This window comes from Gracilinanus agilis, chromosome 3 (genome assembly GCF_016433145.1).
Source record: "Gracilinanus agilis isolate LMUSP501 chromosome 3, AgileGrace, whole genome shotgun sequence".
Taxonomy (NCBI): domain Eukaryota; kingdom Metazoa; phylum Chordata; class Mammalia; order Didelphimorphia; family Didelphidae; genus Gracilinanus; species Gracilinanus agilis.
In genome coordinates, this window is record NC_058132.1 from 602,945,223 (window position 1) to 602,969,027 (window position 23,805).

General features: G+C 33.3%; 1 protein-coding gene across 4 annotated transcripts in view; it reads left to right on the top strand.

Annotated features, from left to right (window-relative positions):
- CCNYL1 (cyclin Y like 1) overlaps positions 1–23,805 on the top strand; it is a 71,484-nt gene that overhangs the window by 38,456 nt on the left and 9,223 nt on the right. For 3 of the 4 annotated variants that reach the window (XM_044670690.1, XM_044670691.1, XM_044670692.1), the window contains 4 exons: positions 1,302–1,336; positions 5,023–5,123; positions 10,703–10,738; positions 11,898–11,949. In XM_044670690.1, the coding sequence (XP_044526625.1) occupies positions 1,302–1,336; positions 5,023–5,123; positions 10,703–10,738; positions 11,898–11,949 (224 nt within the window). The remainder of the gene's footprint in view (positions 1–1,301; positions 1,337–5,022; positions 5,124–10,702; positions 10,739–11,897; positions 11,950–23,805) is intronic. The other variant, XM_044670693.1, reaches the window with a different exon arrangement.

The window sequence follows — 23,805 nt, forward strand, 5'->3', positions numbered from 1 at the left end:
ATTTTAAAAGAGCTATTCCCAAGTTGATAAATGGTTGAATGATATAAACAAGTGATTATCAAAGGAAAAATACAAGTTATCAAATGTGTAGGATATAATAGGGATTCATATAAATCACCTTATATTTACCATGATAAAAATTATACTTTAAATTATTCTTTAGAAATAGATGTTTCTTATCTTTTTTTAGGATCATAGATTGAGCTAGAAAAAAACTTTGAGGTTTTCTAGTCCACCTTTCATTTACAGATGGATAACTACTGCCCAGAAGTTTGTCACTTCCCAGTCACTTCCCAGAGGTTACACAGGTTTAAGTAAGTGACAACAAGGAATCCAACTCAGGTTCTCTGACCCACTTCAAATCAGCCATTTGTCTGGATAGTCTCTTCTGTGAATTTTGCCTGTCTTGTTAAATAATCTAAGTTGCTCTAGCTGCAGTCTTCCTCAAAGTAAACCATCAGCTTCTTCCTTTTATGAACCATTGACTAGTCACATTCGGTAAAAAAGAGTAGAAAAATTAAATGAATGGAAGATTGTCACTGTCACACCCCCTTCCTTTATAGTACTGTTTATATTTCTACAATGTCCTCAGCAGCATGTTAGGCATTGGGGAGAGTACCAAGGAAACATGCAACATTTAGTGCCTTTTTATCCACCCTGTCATTATGGGCATTATAAGATGGCGTGTCATGGATGATTAATTTTAAGATGAGTATTATATTTTAATTAAAATATGCTGTTACTTTACCACTGTTTCCAAAAATGATTTATTTAATTTTACAACAATAATGTAATATAGAACCAGCAAGTGACTGAGATATATAAAGATGGGGCACACCTACCTATAAATCAAAGCATTATACTTCCAATTGTCAAACCTAGAACATGATCATTTACTTTCTTTTTTTAATTTTATGTTGCTGAGAAATCTTATATGAGAAAAGTTAATTTGTTCTGCCTGTTTCTCTGTATGGACTGTCTTCTCTTTGCATCTGTATCTTGTTAGGCCAATAAGTAAAACTGATAAGGTTATTAAGAATGTCATTTTGTGGGGTTCTTTATCCCAATGGGGAAACTTACCTATGAATTTTAGAATTTGTCTTGGAAACTACAAAACAGAATAGACTTTTCCCCCTACAATATGGTGTATAAAAATTAATAATATAATGAAATTAAATTTTAGATCTAATTTTACAGATAACATTTGTCTTTGTGTATAAAAAAATAAACAAACTCGCATATCACAAATTTTTCTATGCTGTTAAATATTTAAATTAATCAATTACTTTATTTTTATTTAGTGAGAGAAAAGAGGAAGAGCAACCATATAAACCATGTAAGTAAATAGCAGTTCATGTATAAAATTTTTGAAGAATAATTAAATAGCTAAAAACTAAAAATAATTGTACTATGATCTTTAGTAAAAAGAAATAACCTAATTGTCACTTTTTCCTATGAGGCTTTCTACGTATTTTGCTGATTTTAATATCTTAATAGATACCACATATATTCAGGAAGAAATATTTTTGGCTCAATATTTCTTCAACTTTAATATCTCTTTTAAAGTTGAATTTCAGTAGCATTCCTGTGGTTTAAAGATATGCAGTGAAAATGAAAATGCAAGATACTTAGATAATTCTTTGACAATCTTATAAGAAGTTAATTTGGTGTAAAATAATTGGCATGATATAATATAGTTTTTTGTATTTATTTCTTAGCTAAAGGTATTCAAACTATGTAAAATAATGAATTTTCATTGATAAAATAAGAGAAAGATTGCTTGGAGTTTTTGTAAGCTATTGAAATGAAAATTTATCCTAAAATTTGGCAAAAAAAAAAAAAAAGGAAAATAAAAATGGATTTTAGCATTAAAAAAATAAAATAAGAGTAATATGATGGAACTGAGATTTAGAGTGCTGTTTTAACCTCAAAATAATGTTTCAAATTATTACATCTTTTGATATACTTGTAATTGTTATAGGGGACTTTTTTCACAATTATAAGCAGCTATAGAGATAGGTAGGATAATAGAGCACTAGGCCTAGAGTCAGGAAGACCTGAGCTCAAATCCAGACTCAGACATTTCAGGATCAGCTTTGTGACCCTGGGCAAATCATTAAATCTCTGCCTCAGTTTCCTCAGCTATAAAATGAAGATAATAATAGCATCTGCCTTCCAGGATTGTTGTGAGGATCAGATGAGATAATATTTGCAAAGTGCTTAGCACAGGACCTGGTGATTGCATTATTTGGTTCCCATGTAAGGACAGTTTGCTCTTACATAAGTTGGGCAGCCTTGAGCTCATTTCTGCCATCCATGAGCCAGAAATAAATGGCATGTAATAGGTCTTCCATTGACTCATTAGATCATCCTACCTCTCCCAAATATTTACTGAGTTGGGCTGCATTCCTAATGCCCTGCTAATACTCCATAGTGGTTTAAAAAAAAAAAAAAAAGAAAAGAAAGACTGGATCACAAAATCTTTTGGCTAATAGCTGGGGAAGGGTATGAACAGAGTCTGCTTACCAAAAATATATAACATGCCTAAGAACATGGTTATACCCCATGTTTGATAATTACGGAATGTTTAGCATCTTTAGTTAGGCTGGATTCAGCCTAGAGACAAATAGATTGATGACTGATAGATCTGTCCTAAATCTTTAAGAGTTGGGGATTAGGTCTGTTATTTCTCATTTGTTACAGTGTTGTGTACATGTGGGAACATAATGCTATTTGATGGGGCTAACTTTAAGATGCAGCTTCATCCTACTTAGTTCTAGTAACTTTGAAAAGATAATAACTGAAATCATTACCTCTGCTTGAGCTCTTAGATTTCATTTTATGAAGCCAACCAATTATTTTCCCTTAGGACTTAAAACTTTAAGCTATATTAAGGATTTCTTGTTTAAACACAACCCTCAAATAAATATATTCATCCCTTCTCTTCTATTTATCCTCTTTTGAAAGTGATTGAGGAGGGACAGTTGGGTGGCTCAGGGGATTGAGAGCTAGGCCTAGAGGCAGGAGGAAGTGGGTTCAAATACAACCTCTGACACTTCTAGCCATGTTATTCTGGGCCAGTTACTTAACCCCAGTTGCCTACCCCTTAACATTCTTCTGCCTTGGAACCAATTTTTAATATTGATTCCAAGACAGAAGGCCAGGGTTTAAAAAAAGAAAAAAGGAAAGGAAAGAAAAGAAAATGACTGATGTAAACTTCAAACCAAGAAACAGGGTGGGCAGGGTAGATAGTGTAATCTTACTATCTAAGCAACTGAAGGAGTATTTTATCAGTTATTTATATGATGCTGGTTATCCAAGATTTTAGGTACTTTAAATATTATAAGAATAATCCAAAACTGCTACCATTATCAGAACAAGATTGGATAAATTATGGTCCTTATTAAGTTTACCTGAATTGTAGAATTTTCAAAGTAATGCAGTTTTGTTAATTTTTAAATATATACAATTAGAGCAAAGTAAGCTAAGTATTCCTTGCTAGAAATATTCCCTCAATGAATAAACAAAAAATGCATAGAAAAGGATCAGCCTAAGCAGTGCAGCCTCTCTTAGTTATTTGAATTAGTTTGGGGATGGGGGGCAAGTAATTAGCATGTCAAATTTAGATGTGATATAGGCTTTTAACTCTCATGAAGCTTTCAGATATGTAGATAATGGTTCTCAAAGATGACATACAAAAAAAGGATAAATGAAACTCCAAAAACATTTTAAAATAGTCCATCTTTTTTTTAACAAGATGGTATTTTGTAGTTTTCAAAGTTTTTATAGTATTCAAAGCAAGCCTCTTCTGAGTCCTATCAGAATTATTATCAGTGTTCAGTTTTTAAAGTCCAAGCTAATTTTTTACCCTTTTCAAGTGATTATTTGCTTTCAAACGTAGTTCACAATAAATAGAGGTGGATTGGAAGGTTTTTACTGAAACTGTAACCTGAGATCTGAAGTTTGCCAGTGTTTTTTATTTTTAAAATTTGGTAATTTTATTTAAAAAATGACTAGGGGGGGCAGCTGGGTGGCTCAGTGAATTGAGAGTCAGGCCTAGAGATGGGAGGTCCTAGGTTCAAATCTTGCCTCAGACACTTCCCAGCTGTGTGACCCTGGACAAGTCACTTGACCCCCATTGCCCATCCTTACCACTCTTCCGCCAATACACAAAAGTTAAGGGTTTAAAAAAAATTTAAATTTAAAAAAAATGACTGAATTCCAGGAAGATCATAGTTTGACCATTTAATTCTTGGTGAAGAGATTTGTGCTACTTTATTTTCTGTTCTGTGTATATCATCATCATCATCATCATCATAAACATTTATATAGTGCCTATAGTGTACCAGGCAGGCACCTTATTAAATGGCATACAATTATTAACCCATTTGATCCGTACAACAACTGAGAGGAAGGGACTGTTATACCCATTTTACAGTTCAGGAAACTGAGGACAAACAACAATGAAATGACTTGGCCCAAGGTTACACAGCTTGAAAGGGCCTGAGAACTGATTTCCCAGACTCCAGGCCTAATGTCCTGTGCACTGTGGTGCCTCTAGCTGCTCCCATCATATCGTAATAGAATTTCAGAGCTGGACAGGACCTTGGAAAATAGAAGAGAGGAATAATTCCCAGGGCGGGTAAAGAGATTTGCACAGAGAAGGGCAGCTATCTGGCTATACTGCCTCTTAATTCTTATTTCTTACAATAAAATATCCCATATGAATTTTATTTCACCTATTAACATTTTATTGCCATATTTGAAGTGTTACACAGACAAGAAAATAAATGCAAAGACTTTAAAAATCATGAATCTTTTTCTAAGATGTACCCGCCCTAAAAAGATGCTAACAAATACTTCATTGAATTTAGCAAATTGACATTTTAAAGGTATTTTTCAAGTAAAAATTTTATAATTTATTGCTCAAATGCTTATTTGAAATTGTAATCCATAGAAAAAAAATTTACCTTTAAAAATTAAAACGATATTTTCTATCTTTTTTTCCCCTTTCCCCTTCAGTTGTCTCCAGGGCAGCTCACTAAAAAGTATAGTTCCTGTTCAACAATATTTATAGATGACAGCACAGTCAGCCAGCCTAATCTTAGAAGCACAATCAAATGGTAAGTACAATTAATGTGCCAAAAGTTGAGTTAAAAATCAGTTACTTTATGTTAAAAGTGAATTTGGAAACTTTTAGCTTTATTCATCATTTTTAGTCACCAAATTGACTGTCCCTTAGTAGCTCTTTTTTCTAAGACTGGATTCAACTTTTGGGTCGATATTCTAGACTTTAATATGTGATTTTATATTTATATTGTAGGCCATATAAAAGAAAGAAAAAACTAAGATGTCAGAGAAAAGCCTTTTTATTTGATGTCCTATGTTACTCAAGCAAATCAAGTATTGGGAGAAATGTGGAGGGAAATATTTTGATTTTAAAATAGAGAATTTCTAGACAAGTTTACCTTCTAATTCTAAAGGACTAAAGCTGCTTATTATATTCCTTTCTGTGCTACTTTGGGAAGGGATGGCTTGTCCCCTACTGGCAATACAATGTAGCTGCCTCTTTTATTTCATTGAATTTCTGGTGCTGTCTAGCTTATGTGATAATTTAAATGTGTTGAATTTTAAAAATTTGGCTTCCTGTATCATCTTTCTAATTTTTTTTCATCTTTCTAATTTGAAAAAGTAAATTTCTGGTTGTTAACCCTACATATTTCTAAGGTTATTTAGCCAGGACTTTTACTTTCTCCTCCCATCTCTATTCAGACCTAAGTAAAGTATTAAAAAAAATTCTTTTACTTAAGGAAAAAAAATTGATCAAAATAATAAATGAAGATGATAAAATGCAATTATAATAATTTACTATAGCCTTGTTCTCAAAGAGTGTGAATATCCTGGTTTTGAAAGCTTTTCATTTGGTAGATTACCCTCACCTGGATACTGAATGATAACACCAGGTAACATTAACAAAAGTAGGCACCTGGGATGAAATTTTTATAGCCTCTACCATCTTTTATATTCTGTTTTTGCTGAAGTTTAGTCATAGCAGAAAATATCTTCAGACTTGTTAATTCTACATGCATTAGAACTCTTCAAGGTCAGAGAACATCTGGATCTGATTTTCATATTTACAGGAGGGAAAAATAAACTCCTTCCAAGTTGCTAGAAGCCAAAACTGTAACATTACCCAGGAGATCCACCTGCGCAGATATTCCTTGTGGCCTTCCCCTTCAAGAATTTTCTTAAAGCCACCACTACCTGCCTGGGTATGCGCACATACTCTCATGCATGTGTACACTAATGTAAGGACCACAACAAACTTTAAGTTTAAAATACTATTGAATTAACTCCATACTACGTCAAAAATGTTGAACAAAGCCTTCTGTTTCTGTAGTAAAATACCAAATTCTTTTGTTTTAAAAAGCCATAATTGGGCTTCAATTTTTTTTAAAGTTGTGGTTTTAAAACCACTATTAAAGAAAAGTGTTCTGGTTTATTGAAACTCCTAGATATAATGTGTAATGTGCATTATTTGCTATCACTAGTTATTGTTTGCATGCCTGGGAACAAAGCCTTATACTAATAGTACATATTTTCCATTTTAATTAATACAATTCTGAAGGCATGTGAAAGACATTGGATCCCTTTTAGTAATGATAGCTAATGTCATGAATAGTATTTTAATTTAATTTTACTTTGCCAATACTCAGAACCCAAAGCAGAAAACTTATTTTTTTGTCATCACAATAGTTGATTACTATAGGGAAAAATAATCAGAAGAGTAATTGAGGTGGAGAATAACTGTTAAGATATATAACCCATTTTCTTCTGGGGCTTCATAATAAATTCTCAGAATAAATAAAGAGAAAAAAATGGTCTTTTAAATCATTTTTAAAATTGTTGGTTAAGGCTTAAGGATTAGTAATGCTTCAGTGTTGCAAATATTCCTAAAGTCCAATGCTTACAATGTATTGTTCCTTGAAGACATTATTGGTCAGCTAGCTTTTAAAATTTTCTCAGTGATGTCAAAGTCTTTAACTTCCTTCCTCTGACTGCTGAGAGTAAATAGAATACAAGTAAGAGCTTTGATATTTCCTTACCTAATACTAAACTATATAGGATTTGATGTCTTAAAAATCTAAGCATATAGTATTTACTATTCTTAAGCTATTTGAAAAGACTCGTCAAGATTCATTTTGTTGTTTTTAATGTTGCAAGATAACTTGGTCAAATTTTACAGAGGGGAAATATTAATCAACTTCTCTGTTATCAGTGGGTGGGGAGAACAAATGGCATATAATTCAACTTTCTATTTTATAAGTTGTTTTTTTTTAACCCTTACTTTCTGTCTTAGAATCAATACTACGTATTGATTCCAAGGCAGAAGAGTGGTAATGGCTAGGCAATGGGGGTTAAGTGACTTGCCCAAGGGCACACAGCTAAGAAGTGTCTGAGGCCATATTTGAACCCAGGACTTCCTGTACCCAGGCCTGGATCTACCCATTAAGACACTTAGCTGCTCCAAGTGATACTTTTTTTTTTCAGAAGTCTTTGATGTTTCTCCTTTACTTGATTCAAACTTGGTGTGAAATGTAGCTTCAAGACATACTCTTAGCCCTTGGAAGGCCAATACTTATCAGTTTTGCTTAATGACTACTTCTCTAAGTAGGTATTGTCTAAGGGCTTAAATGTTATACTCCTGACTTGACTTGGATATGATCTAGAAAAACCAGACATCAAATTTCAGTGCTAGAAGGGACTTTTGAAGCCCAATTCAGTTATCCTATTTTGTAGAATTGGTAAGTGAGGTCAAGGGACATTCAGGTGGTCTGGGATCACACAGCTGCTTGATAAGAAAGAGACCAAACTAGCACCCACCATGCTTGATTCTCAGCCCATTTTTCCCCCCAGAACTGTTTTGGTTTTTATCTTATTTTGTTTTTACAATACTTCAGTGTCATGTGACCAAAAGGTAGTAGTAGTTTCATACAAACTGAATTATTTTTCTTTTCTTTCTTTCTTTCTTTTTTTTTTTTTAATTTTTTAAACCCTTTTAAACCCTTACCTTCTGTCTTGGAATCAATACTATGTATTGGCTCCAAGGCAGAAGAGTGGTAAGGGTGGGCAATGGGGGTCAAGTGACTTGCCCAGGTTCACACAGCTGGGAAGTGTCTGAGGCCAGATTTGAACCCAGGACCTCCCATCTCTAGGCCTGGCTCTCAATCCACTGAGCTACCCAGCTGCCCCCTGAATTATTTATTTTCTACCCAGTCAGGGTGTATCACACTAGCCCTTTTTATTAACAGGATGAGTGAGTGAATAGTATCAAAATATCAAAAGCAGGGACTCCAAAATTAAAATAGATGACCATTCTTGTATTTTGCATGAGATCAATGAACTTGGTTTTTGTTTTTGTTTTTTAATGTTTGATAACTAAAATTCAGCATAATTAGTTTTCCTTGTAACTTTGTCTTTTATGCATTTAAATACACCATTCTGAAAAGTGATCCATAGGAATTGCCAGACTGCCAAAGAAAGAGATCCATAATTTAGAAAAGTTAAGAATATCTGCTCTAGACTTTGGAATTAGCATCATACAGAGCCTATATATCCAAGCCTTTTTTAAGAGGGACAAAGGGCCAGAATAAGCAGCATAGCAGTGATACATGCTAAGCCTAAATTGTATTGCATCCTAGCATCATACACTGAAATAATTGGAATAAAGCATTGTAATGGAAGTCATCTTAGTGAATGTAAAGTAATTCCAAATTCCTAGTGCAACTTTTCAATGTACAGGGGCTCTTGGCTTATCCTATAGTATCCATCTGAGAAAGGAACACTATGTACAAACCGAAAATTGCATTTCATAGTATACTTTTTAATTTTAAGAAATTTATAGGATTAAGAGATTGTGTGAAACACCTTAAGCATTTTTAGTGCCTAGGAGCAGATTCCTGAATTGAGAACCAGAAGTACAATTCTTTGGGATTTTTTTATTGCTTCTCATTTCTATGAATTTTGCCCATTGTTGTCCTAGACTGGATACAAGGCATAGCAAGCAATCTATTAAAATTTTTTTTCCAGAATGGCAATTTATCCTTCAGAATTCTGATATATTCTAATAACTATTATTTAGCATCATGAACCTGAGTAGTAGTCGATCTTGTAGAAACATAATTTAGCAATGTCAAGTTATATCATTTCATAAGAATATCATTTTTTCTCTTGTCTTTCACAGTAGTAGAAGGAATAGTAGCAGTAGCAATAACAGTTGTAGATGTTGTACTAGCTATTTTCCATTGTCATGCCACCTAGTAGTCACTCAGTAAAGATATGCTCATAACTTCATTGAAATTGGAGCAATAGTTCATCAAAGATGAGAAAATTAAGGAATCCTGATGCATTCTCCCAGAGCCTTAGCTTCCCTCATGAGTCCTTTTTAGGTTTGCTACTTTTTCAAAGAACTTTAAAATTACATTTTAGTGCCCAATTTTCATACAGTAAAGTTCCATAAATCCAGTTTCTACTCAGTTTAGTAAATCAAACAATTGACCATGGAAAAGGACTTATTGAGCAAATGAATTAGTGTAATCACAATTTCAAGAAGGATAATTAAACTACTTACTAGATTAAACTGTGTTTAAGTACATGTACAAGTTTCCTTGCTGAAAATTATTTTTCATTCTTCACTATTTAAAATAGCTCCCTGAGGAGACACTATTATGTATATCTTAAATTATCACATCTTTTAAAAAGTGTCGACTACTTTTTTTTTTTAAACCTTTTCCTTCTGTCTTAGAATAGATACCAAGTATTGGTTGCAATAAGGACTAGGCAATTGGGGTTAAGTGACTTGCCCAGTGTCACAAAGCTAGGAAGTGTCTGAGGTCTGATTTGAACCCAGTACCTCCCATTTATAGGCCTGGCTTTCTATTCACGGAGCCACCTAGCTACCCCAGCTGCTTTTCTTAAATACATTTAAACCAATCCTTAAAAAAAAACATTTGTGCCCTTCCTCCCCAATGGAAGGTTTTGTTTTAGGTCCTGAGATCAAATAACAGAGGTATCAGTGGTTATTAATAAAAAATAATGGATGAAAGTAATTCTATTTTATGCTTTAGCAGATAAGTTTATCCTGAGTATAATAGCTACTAAAAGACCTCCTAAAACATTTTTTCTTTCAAAATCTACTTTCAATTTTTTAAATTCTTGCCATACATTTTACATTTTATAGTATAATGCTGCCATTTCACTGCAAACTTCATAATAGCTACCATCTTCTATACTGAAACCATTCAAAGTATTTCCTACTAATTATATAAAATTTCAAAGGACTATTTAATAATTTTTTCACTTGCTCTCTAGTGTTGGATAACATGAAAATATATGAGGAATTGGTTTGGTAGTGAGGGAAGGATAATTTTTCAGCATTTAACTGATGTATAGTAACTATTCACTTTAAAATAGCCTTCATAACTGTATACAAAGACATAAAGCACATGAAGAAGTGGATGGTTTTCAGCATTTGTGTATTAAATAAAACAAGAAAATTGTTATTATGGTATGTTTATGAATTACAGTATTCAGGCCCATAGAATTTCATGATCATTTAAAATAAATGTATTGTAAAGAAGAGATATCCAGCCAAGAAAAGTAATGAAATATGTTGCTATAAAACTATTTTTTTCCTCCACAGTGTGACGTTAGCAATATACTACCACATAAAAAACAGGTGAGCTCTTTTAAAACTGTATAGTTATTCCAAGTTGTCACTTTGCATGTCTGATTCATTTTTAGGCAAATTTAGTTTTATGGAAATAATTAAAGCCAGCTTTTTGAGAATATAAATTTCTGAAAGGTTTTCTTATAGCATCGAAGAGGGAGGGAATAATTTCTAGATTTGTCTTTGGCATGTTGAACTTAAATATTAGCAGAGAAATGCTGTGCCAATGACACATATTCATCACATTCAGAAATATTAAAAGGCAAAATAAGATGCTATAAATTTAATACTTTAGAACAGATTATAACTGATTTTTTCTCATTTCATTTATTTTAAGGGCATATTAACTTAGTTGTAGTTAATTAGTTATTTTCTTACCTAATTTAATAGTTACTGGCTTTGTGGGCAAGTCACTTAACCTTTCAATGCCCCAATCGATAATCATTCAGCAAGTATTGCTCTCTTATCTTAGGGCAGAGAGGGGAAAGGGTTTCCTTACATCAGTGAATAACAGGTATAGACAAAAGAAAATTAATTCAACTAAGAGTAATAACACAAAAACCTATAAGGGCCAGATGGGAAGAAATCCGCAAATGGTTCATATATTTTAAAAGTTTCTAAAAATTCTTTAGGTAAAAGGAAGAATGACACCTGTTGCAGCATTTCTTCCCTTTCCATTAGCATTAATGTTTAAACCCTTAAGCTACTGTATATTTTTGCAATTAGGAATGTTGCTAAAGTTTTCTTTTTTCTCTCTCTCTTTTTAAGTATGTGGATTGTTTATAAATAATTTTTTTAAAAAATATGGATTGTTTAACAGAAAAACAAAATTGTAGGGTCTTGGCTTTAGGGTTAACACAATTGTAGGGTTGTGGTTTCAGTTGCATACTTATATGGTTATTGCCCATTAAACAGTTAAATTTAGAGGCAGCATTGGCAGATCTTATTATAATCTTTTATTCTCAGTACTTTAAATCTTTAAGTCTCAAAGGGAATAAAGAAAAACTTAGTGCTAGAATCTAGGAAGAGAATTTACAAAATCATATATATGTACTGTTAATCATGTTAAACTTTAAGCTTCCTCCTACCCCCCAATAGCAGATAATTTACTAAGTTGGTAACTATATTCCTGAATTAGTTTAAAAAAATGCATGCTCTTGTTTTATAGAGATTCAGATAGATCCTTGGATATTTTTGATGAGAAATCACATCCACTCACAGTAAGTGTCTTTTCCTGAGGTTTTTTTCCTATAAAATCATCTGCTGTTTTTTTTTTCCTATTATCTGGTTTGCATTTTAAAAATCACTATAAGAAAAAAATTCTAGCTTAGGGGAAAGCAAAGTTATTTTCCTGTGGCTCTAACTTGATAATTTTGTACCTATCTTGATCAAATTCCTATGCAGAAGAAATGATTATCTGAAATAGCACAAATAAGAATTGTTATTGATACTTTAGGTAACTAGTAGTCCACGGTGAGTACTGAATAACTTGAGATTAGAAAATGACAAGGAGACCTACAGTATATAATCCTTTATTCTTATGAAAACTTTTGGAACATAAACATAGTTACTTAGGTAACAAGGGAAAACCTTAACATATATATGACTATTTGGCAGAATTGGCAAAAAAATATTTATCTTTTAAAAGTTTACACTGGGATGAGATTGATATTTTTTTCTCCTTTTTTTTAAACATTTATTATTATTCATTTTTAACATGGTTACATGATTCATGCTCCTACTTTCCCCTTCACCCCTCCCCCTTCGCTCTCCCCCCACCCATGGCCCATGCACATTTCCACTGGTTTTATCATGTGTCCTTGATCAAGACCAATTTCCAAATTGTTGATAGTTGCATTGGTGTGGTAGTTTCGAGTCAACATCCCCAATCATGTCCACCCCGACCCATGCGTTCAAGCAGTTGTTTTTCTTATATGTTTCCTCTCCTGCAGTCCTTCCTCTGAATGTGGGTAGCGTCTTTACCATAAATCCCTCAGAAGAGATTGATATTTTTGATAAATTATTTTAAAAGAGTATAAAGCATGTTACAAAACATTGCATTTATTATATAATAGAAATATTATAAATCCAGTGATATTCTCTCCAGTAGTCTAGAAAGATATTTAGGTAGATTAAGAAGAGACTTAAGAATTAGTACAAGAAAAAGCTGAATTTATTTCACTTTTCCTTCTTGATCCTGCCATCATAGTGTAAGGGGAGAAGGAAGAATTGGGAATTTTAGTCACCAAAATAATATGTTCAGACTCAATATTAAGATTCCTCTTTTCAGAATGTCTACAGTAAAATTCAACATTATAAAAATCAAAATTAAGTCAGTTGGTTGTAAATTATAAATATCCTCTTAAAGCTTTAATTATTTTGATCCATGATTAAAATCTGATCACACAAGTATGTCATCTAGCAACTATATACTTTTTTACTTTGTTGACTTTTCGAGAAAATTTCCAAACCAAATTTCAAGAGTAGTAAGCTAAATACAACACAATATTAAGAGAAGCATAGGAGTGATTGATTATAGGCAATTAATCTAAATAGTTAAAACCTATTTATGGTGAACTATTAAAAGCTCTTTGCAAGGATTTGTTATAAATATTTTTTAAGGTGGTACATTTGCATTGTACACGTCCACTTTCAGTAGACTCTGCTAAGCAAGACCGTTCTCCACAAGTGAAAACAACATAGAATACTTAGATTAGATTAGAAGTCTTAACACTAAAGGGAAATGAAGAAACCATTTAGAATGATTTTAAGTAGACCATCAAAGGGTCAGTGAAACAGTTTACTAAAGCATTTCTTTGATATACAAAAAGCTTTAGAAAATATATTAGAAGCTATGTGTATTGAGGGAACTGATAAATTGAAATCAGAATTACTGAGACAAAAATTTAATACCACTTACTATCACAAACAAGTTAATAGGAAAGAAAATTGTCTCTTAGGCAGAGGTATAAGAAAGTTATATTGATAAATTGTAGATTATCTGAGCCTTGGATCGTTCTTGTAATATAATTTTTTAATTCATGAATATTTGGTTGGTTACCAAAAGAGAGGAGACTCATTTAAAACATGACATTGCTGTTCTTAATTTTTCAAAAATTGATTTCTGTGGTGTTTCTTAATCAGAACAGCAAGTTAAATACCTTTAAGGAGGTAAAGTAGTACAACTTGCCAGGGGGAGGGCAGGCATTAACACTAAATGCATATTCAATTCTTTTTCCCAATCCCTGCCTTTTCCCATAGTGGAATTTAATAGACAATTTTATTTATATGGGAGATCACTTGGAAGAATAGTTATGATTACAGAAACAAAAAAACCCAAACTTTTCCAGTATTTGTTGGCTTTCTTTAGCATCTTTTTGTCTCAAGAGTTTAAATGCAGAGAATGTTACCTTTTGGTCTCTGTATCTTTAGGGCCTATTGCCAGTGTTTTACTCATGGTATAGAAGGTAAATAAATAAACATTTTTTGAATTGTCAGTTCTACTTGGGAATGTTTGCAATAATAAAAAAAAGCAATAACATTCGAAGAATTAATAAGAGTTAAGCAAATAGTGTTACCTTCCCCCACAAAACCATTGCTGCTGTCTTTCCAGTTTAACCTGTAACCTATTTTTGTCTCAAATCATTTTTTCCTTTGTCATTGAGACTTGATTGCTACTCTGTGAGAAAAATCTTAGTTACTTTTAACTGAAAAAAGACTATCTACCTAAAACATCAGTTGAATGTTATCTGCCTTATACTTGAAGGAAAGTTAGGACCTTCAATCTACATGATCATTTTCTATGTTGTTATCCACTTATAAAATACTGAACAAGTTTGAAATTCCATTCATTTCAAATTTTATATTCTTTATCCAACTTATTCCATCAAACTGAAAGACTAGTTTAAATTGAATAGTAGTTACTCTAAATTTTATATTTCTTTTTAGCTTGACAATTTAGAGGAAACAGAAAGTGATTTAAGATTTTCTATAGTTTTTCAGATTGATATATGCATGAGTTTTACAATTTCTGAAAACTATTTGATTCTTAATTGCCTTCTACAGGTAAAATTAGCTTTCATTATCTGAAAACTCTTATTACAAGAACCACAATTATATTAGCAGTCCCAGTGTACATAATAAAACTGTAGCATACATATTTTAACTGTGCTCTGAAAATGCCCCTTTTTCCTTCAGCAGCTGTTTTTCTTTTAAAGGTCTTTCTTTACCTTTTCCTTAATTGGGTGATGAGTTGAAATCAAGAATTCTTGACCAGAGAGGTCAAGAAAGATGAGAACAAGTAAAGCAAATGTTCACCTTTGGGAAAGCAATTCTAATGGATCTGAAAGAACAGAAACCAGTTTTGGGTAAATTTAGGTGAGATTAGATGGTAAGGAAACACAAGCAATGGGTATGGATGACTCAAGAAATCTTTCAAAAGAGAAGAAACAAGATGATTGGTAGAGAATTTATCTGGATCAGTAAAGGTTTTTCTCAAGAAGGGGAGAAATGTGATTGTGAACCAAGGGAAAAATTACTAGTCAAGGAAAAATTAAAGCTATAAGAGAACTAGGTTAATCATTAATAGATTGTTATCTAGTGGAGAATACCCAGGGAGAAGTATCCTTGCCTCTTTTGCTTTTAAAATTTTGATCAGTGACTTACATTTGACAGATTGCCTAACAGAATGGGCATGCACAAAAATTCAGACTGGTTGGAACAATGAGACAAAAATTTTATTTAACTTAATAGCCATAAATACTCATTACTAGTTGAAAAGAATGTTTTTATAAATAGTAATTGTGAAAACTATTTGATCTCTATTAGTTTCTAGTAAATTTGCTTTCATTATCTACCAATAATTTTTTTTGTAGGAACCATAGTTATACTAGTAGCTGCAGTATTATGCTAAATGAAACTAAAGAATACATATGATAGCTATGTACTCTTTGCCCCCCTTTAGTAGAGCAGATGTTTTCCTCTTGAAAGAGGCCTTTTCTTTTAAATTGTTGCTAAATTGAAATGAAGGATCCTTTGGATACTATCTGGCTGGTTACATGGCATTATTCCATAAAAAAGGCATTCTCAATGGTGAAAAAAAGAATGGCTTTAAGAGAGCCTTCTGAGCACCAGGCCTGGAATCAAGTAGCCTTGGGTTCAAATTTGGCCTCAGATCATTCCTAGCCATGTGACCCTGGGCAGGTCACTTAATCCCAGTTGCCTAGCTTTTTCCACTCTTCTGTCTTAGAAGTGATACTAAAATAGAAGGTATGGGTTGAAAAAGAGGGAGGGAAAGGGACTTCTATCTAGATCTACCCTCTTTGCAGTTGAAAGCATAGGATTTATCACTTGTTTATTTGGGTATATGTTTGGGGGTTTTGGTTTTATAAGATCATTCACTTACAAAAATAAGTATGGAAATGTTTTGCATGATAATGCATGTATAACTCAGATTGAATCACTTGCCATTTCTGGAAGGGGGGGTGGGAAGAAGAGAGGGAGGCAGTTTGGATCATATCACTTCAGAAAACTCATGTGGAAATTTGTTTATTAAAAACAGATCTACCCTCTTAACCCTTAACTGAACTAAGTTCCTTGCTGTCTATTAGAGATCATGTTTTCAGGTGACAGAAATTAAAAAAATAGGTGTATGGATCAGCTCAGCCACTAGAGTCCTGATAATGAACCTTTCAAAACAATATAGTTTCATTTATTACCTTACTATTAGAAAAGTACATTTAGGAAGAGTAGAAAAAGAAAATGAGAATACTTGTTTTACATAGGATTTTATATAAATAATGTTCCTTACCCTGTTTTTTTGTTGTTTGTTTTGTTTTTGTTTTTGATCTAATCTGGACCTTTTTCTCTACTAGTCATTATCCAAAAACAATTTTCTTATATTAAGGTTGACCTTAGTTCTGTGTAGTAACTGATTGATTTTATTTATACTCTTGAAATTATGTGTACTTATGTGAATTACAAAGGTAATAATTTCATAATCATAGTATTTTATTATAACTACAGAAATAGATTATTTTCTTCTAGTTCTTTTAATTTCATTCGTATTTGAGTTAAGATAACATTTTGTTTAATTTTTTTACCTAGTTACATTGTGGAAGAAAATATAAGAATCATGATTAACTTTTTAAAAATTAGCAGAAAATGTGTGGAATGAGTATTAGAAAGTTAAGTATAATAAAACCCTGTCTTATTTCAGTTGATTCTTTGAAAGAACATTGTCTCTGAAAAATAATTTGATATTTTGTCAACCTAGGCCTTCCCTTCCCAGACACACCTTGAAACCTCAATGGCTAAAGCCTTCATTGCCAAGTGCTAATGAACTTATGCTTGTTCTTGGACTATTGAATGGATCACCTAACCTAAACAGCATTGTTAGACATAGCAAAGTTGCAGGCTTTGTTGGCATATGAGCTTCAAAAATCCAACGTCACTTCCTGCCATAGTGAAACATCAGAGTAGGATTTAATTGCTCTCCAAGCTACTTTGGCATAAAAACTAGCATTTCTGTGGTAATGTAAAAGATTTTTGCAATGCCCTTTTCATATATTCTCACATCAGATGCCCAGATGAAGAAACCAAATTTCTTTGATTATATATTAGAGGCAGGATTTGAATCCAAGTCTTCCTAATTCCAAATATTGCCTTGGATCCATTCTGCACTACTTGCTTACTCTCATCCTGCCTCCCAGTGCGATTTTCTCTTTCTGTTTAATGCTTAGAATCTTCTAAATAGGTTTGGAATAAATGATAATAGTAATCACATACATACATCTCTATAGGATTTACTATTACAAAGCACTTTCCAATAATCTCTCAATTGTCACAACAGCCCCATGAAACATTTTGCCAATTTCATAGATGAGGAAATTGAGATTCACACACACAGATGTTAAGGCAAAGATAATGACTCTGTCATGGTTTCCTACAAAAATATAACTAGCATAAAGCAGTTGCCACAAAAGAGAGGTGGGGGGACTCAGAAATTTCCTTAGCCACTGGCTTTGTAAAAGGAAGAGGGAAAGAAGTTAAGAACAATACTAGTTTAGGATATAAACACTTTGGGAAAAGATGGTGGGGAATTATAATTAGTATTATCTCATAGAAAGGAAGCAATAGCTTGGCCACGTTTCAGCCTTGCACCAGACCATGCTGTTTATTTGTCTAGGTTCACTTTTTTACATTTAGCTAAATCTAAGATAAGTCATTTGGGAGAGTGGTATGGTAGGCACATACATATCATTTTTTGTTCATTGTTAACATTTTTCCAGTTTCTTGGGCTTTTGAAGTCTTAGAACTCTTCTTTCCTATATTCAGTGGAATCCATGTTTCTTTTAAAATGCCTGAAGACAATATTAAATTAATAATAATACTAGCTAGCATTTATATAACATTTATAGGTTAACAAAGTACTTTACACACATTTGCATTTGATCCTCAGGCGACACTATAAAGTAGGTGCTGTTATCTCAATTTTACAAATGAGAAAGCCAAAGCTTAGAGAAGTTAGTGACTTGCCCAAGGCCCCAGAGCTAGTAAGTGTAAGCCCACCATTATCTACTGTGCCACTCTGCAGCCACTATTCCTTAATGTTCCCCTTTTTTATTAGGGTAAGTCCAGTGTCTTCATGCTCCATAGACACACTTTTTGCTGTGTCTTTATTCACACCTCTCTCTAGCTCTCACTTTCTCTTATCTCCAAATCTCATCCATCCTTCAAAGCCCTACCTAAGTCTAATATTTCTTATGCAGCATCATTCAACCAGCATTTTAAACACTCAATAATTTCCTTTAAACACCTTTCGTTCTCAGTACCATAGAGTTCTAACTGTCTTAACTATTCCTTGTTAATCCTATCTCCTGGCCTGGTATGCTCCTTTTGGAGCATACTTTTATATATAGCTGTTTCACATGGTTCCTAACAAATCTGAATAAATGGGAGTAAAATCTTATTTTAAAGAAACTTCAAAAATTACTTCAAAAAAAAACTTTGAAAAATGTTTAAAACATCCTGATGAGGTTTTAGAGATTGAAATATAGTTGATACTAATCCCAGAATTGTAGGAAAAGAATATGAAGTTGAGGTAAAAATTTTTTAGTTTGAATTTTAATATTTCCATCAATAAGGTTTTAGACAATTTCAGTTGTTCCTCATTCAATGTAGTTATTGGCCAGAAGGTGCCTTTAGCTAGTTTAAGCAATTAAAGTATTTATATAGAATGTTTATTTAGTTAAGACTGCTTTATAATTTATGGCTATCAATTGGAGAAAGCAACAAATGTTTTTTAATGGGACATAAAAACTCAGTTGTGATTATTTAACATTTTAAAATTATAATCAAGTATCTATTTTAAAAAATAATCTATCAGTTTGCAATGGAGTTTTTACGAGTTGGTATCTATAATAGAATCATAGATTTAGGGCATTATCATCTATACATGTCATAAGATCATAAATGTAGATTATCTAGATCAACGCACTAATTTTTATATTTGATAAAACTAGGGCCCCCAAAAGATTAAGGAAAATTTCCAAGTTCAAATGGTGGGTTTAGGGTCAAGATTTGAACTCCTTTTCTTCAAATCCCATGCTCTTACCACTGTACTATATTCTATACCTGATTGATTCTGATCTTCTGTCAGCATCTATGTCCAAGTTTCCACTTTTGTAATGCCAGAATATTATTTTGGTTGAGAAGGATGTGAAATGGGATGCAAGAAACCTGGATTCCCCAAAGTTAGGAATATTGACTTCTTTTAAATCATCCTTGGAAGACTTTTTCTCCTTGTCTGGGCAATGCCACAGGACTTTGTGTGCTCCATAGCTAGGCCTCTAAACAAAGAAAATCATAATCATGTTAACACAGACCATTACAGTTATATGAGTCTTGAGATAAAAATTATCTTTTCTACCTCTGTTAATAGATGATGACTACAAAGTCATCTCATCTTTCTTCCTTTCCTTTTACAAATGAAGAAAACTGAGGTCCAGTGATGTGATTTTCCTTAAAAAATATGGGAGACCTTCTGGACATTGATGGATTCCTGTTTGTGGTTTTAAATAATGTCTGCTGTAGGGGTTGTCTTTCAACACACTTGAAGCACCGGCTTATTACAACCTTTTTACTCTGGCAAAATATAGAAAGGAAGTAGGGAACTAGAGTAATAAGCAAGTAGTCTTGTTACTCACTAATGTTTCCCCTTCTGCCATTCCATCCAAGAATGCAAGTCCTTACCTTTAAGATAAAATAGAAATTTACAACTTAGAATTGAAAACTTTTCAGTTTGTCTTGAGCCTATTTTTCTAGATTTATTACATGTTAACTTATATTCACACACTAGAATTCCAACCAAATTGACTGCTTACTGTTCCCTAACTTTGTATTTTGTCTCCTGTCTATGGCTTTGCACAGACTGTCCACCTTAAACAAGAAAGTACTTTCTACTCACCCACCTCTCCCAGCCCCTTTTATCAAAAATATACCCCTTGAGAACAGTCACCTTTGTTGGGAATTGTTTTTTGTTTGTTGGTTGGTTGGTTTTTTTGCCACTTTGTTTTTGATCAAGTCGTTTTGGTTGTGTCTGAGACCCATTTGGAGTTTTCTTGACTGCGATGGTTTGCTATTTCCTTCTCCAGCTCTTTTCACAGATCAGGAACTGAGACAAACAGGGTTAAGTGACTTGTCCTGGCTCACAAAGCTAGTGTCTGAGGCCAGATTTGAACTCTGGGAAGATGTGTCTTCCCAATTCCAAGCCTGGCTCTCTATCCATGGTGCCAACTAGGTAGTTGCCCAACTAATTTGACCACTAATACGTCCTTAATAAATTCCTGTTAAATTGAATGTGAAATCTCTTGGGCCAATGAGTTTTTCTGTTCAAATACATACCCAAATCCTTGAGCTCTCTGAGAATAGTTTTAATTGGAGGAAGTAGATGTCTTTGGAATATGATGGCAGGAGAGGGACATCTGTGAATATCCAGTTGGCACAAATTATTTAATAGAGAACAAACTGGAAATATGCCAAATAAACCTGTCTACCTTCTGTAATTTTCCCCAGGTCTCTATCATTAAGATCAGAAATACTTTGGAAGGAACTTCAACCTTCCCCCGCTAAGTCTAGTTTCTAAACTAACTTAGGCTTCATCTTTTCCCTGTTGAAGGAGGAAAAGGGGGGTTGAGGAGAGATGGATCTCTGTCCCTTCAACTCCTTTCTATTTCAGGTATAATATTTGACGGAGTATTCTATTTGTAGGACACTTAAAACTTATTCCCTACAAAGGTTAAGAGCTGGTTGTATAACTTTGAATCCCTATTTTAATGCACTGTCTCTCTATATAGATATACACACACATACATGCATATGTCAAATTGCTCACTCCCAAAATTCACTGAATTATTATCATTAGATAGATGTTTTGAAATGTATAAATCCAAATACACTAAAGGTAGGTTTTTCTGAATTGATTATGATTCACAACTACATGTCATAATGGGTGGTTGCTTTTAAATTCAGATTAAGAAAGTGATACTGATTTTATTTGTTGGTACTGTAAATTCAGTTATGAGTATTATATTTTACTATAAGCCCAATCTCAGTCATTTGAGTTCAGATAACTCATGCCTGGCGACCTTAGAGAATATTTCCAGTCTTAAATTCAGCTATCTAAAAGTGAAAGGCTCTAGGATATAGTGGAAAGAATATTAAGGGTGAAGATTTATTGACCACCTTCTATTGTTATCTAGTTCAATGATATTGAATAAGTCATTTCACCTCCATAAGACTATTTCACATCTGTAAATTGGAGTTGAACTAGATTCTTTCTAAATCCTTTCTACCTGTATTGAGGAATGGTTAAGGATGGGAATCGTTTATTTAGTGCTTACTCTTTACCAGGCACTATGCTTTGCAATTATCTCATCTGATCCTTAGAACTTTCCTGGGAAGAGGAAGAGGTATTATTTCCATTTTACAGATGATGAAATTGAGGCAAACAAATTATACAATTTGTTTAGGATTAAACAGCTAGTAAGTATCTGAGGCTGACTGAATTCAAATCTTCCTGATTCCAGGCTCAACACTCTCCCCACCATACCCCTGGTTATTGCTCCATATGAAACATTCTATCTTTAGGATTCCTTTTTATGTTCAGTAAAAGCTATAATTTTTTAAATTTTTGTTAACTGAAATACACTCAAATGTAGGTTTGGTGCTCTACTTTTGATTATTAAGCTTCTCTAGTTTAATAACCTAGTCTGATGCTTCAATATTAAGAAACTGTGCATAGTGCATAAGAATGCATCATTAAAGCTGGATCTGGAAACGTTTTGCTCTACCACAAGGGAGAAAAGTAAACTTTTTCTCAACTACTTAAGGCTTATTTTGAAAATTCATGAGATATGACCACTATTTTAAAAGTTTCTCTTATTCAACAAACCTTTTCTATTAAGTTTCAACTGTATATAAAATATTGGGCTAGGCAGTAGAAAAATGAAAAGTTGAGATGAAACCTGACTTCCCCTTCTCCCCCTGGAGCTTACATACATGTACTGATCAGACATTTATTTAGTACTATTCTAAGCAATAGGGATACCAAAAAATTTCACTCTCAAACAGCTTAAATTCTAATGGGGGAAATAGACAACATGAGAAACAGAATCTCAAATTGCTAGAGAGATGTAAAACAGTGCTGTGGGACATTCAATGGGAGAAGTTATCATGGGGTTGAAGAATCAAAAAGCCTTCATGGAAGAGGTAGTATTTGATTTGGATTTTCATGAATAAGTGGAAATTCAGCAGGATGAAGAGAACCTCAGTACATTCACAGATGGATCCAGTCCAAAGTCATTTAAAGATGTGTGGAAGAGTCGGGGGGGAAAGGGGCATGGGATCTAAGGAGGATAGAAAATTATCCTTGGTGAGGATTAGGAAATTCTTTTAGGATCTTAGAAGGGACTTTAGGGGTCTTCTAGATCAGTCCTATTTTACAGGTAAGGAAATGGAGGCTCTGAGAAACCTCACTTGTTCTTTCTGTTATACCACACCCCCTACTTCTGGAGGTAAAGAGAGTATGTGGTGCTAAAGATTTTTGAAGAGAGGAACTTCTGGGGTTTGATATTTGTTAGGAGAAGTAGAAGAAGCTAGGTCACCTGCTATTGGCAGAAGGTAGATGGAGGCATATGGTTGATGGCTTTAGTAGAGAAAAAAGTGGTTTAGAGCAGTTATCATAGGGAGTGAGATAATGGTAATTACTATTACTAGTCAGTTAATTATCTCACTCCAGGAAGAGTCTACTGATGCATACATTAGCTTCATTTTGTGACTTTTCCCTGTGATTCCTCAGTCTCCCTGGAATAAGAAGAGAAGTTTGTGGTGGGGGGTTGTTTGGGAATGAGGGTTAACAGTGTTGGAGGAAGCCTAACATCAGAAGGACAAAGGATTCTAATATGTAGTAGTGAGATGTTAAAGCAGCAGAGAAGTTTGAGACTCCAAATGAGCCCAAAACCATTTCTGGGGTGGGCAATACATTGAAAGAACAAAACTGGGTCAGAGGACCTTAGAACATGATAATAATGGGTTAAGTCAATTTAGTGACTCATCTTTTAGATAAAAGGATTCTAAGTTGTAATTATTGGAATTGCAAAATAGTTAGAAATAGAGAACATTAGAGTCTGGGAAAGTGAAGTAATTTGAATATCTTGATTAATTAGGCCTAAAGAGGAAATGATACAATTTTGTTGTTCTGTCTGATATACTTAGCTAGCAGAATAAACTTAGAGGATGAGTTCTTAAATCTAATTATTTTAGGTGAGGTGTTTTTTTAATGGTCAAAATCCAGGTGAAACTTCAAAGTATTTGATAAATGATATATAAGTGGGTTAGAAGCTCTAATGTTTTAGATCTCCCCTTCTCTCTTAGTCTGTGGCCATCCTTGGCTCCATTGCCACTGCTTCAGGGGAGTTATTTAGAGATTCAGAATCTGTAGGTTTGCATTTCTAGCCTTATCCCTCTGATCCTAATTACTTTAACAAGTGTTTCTCATTTTTGCCAGAATTTTCCAT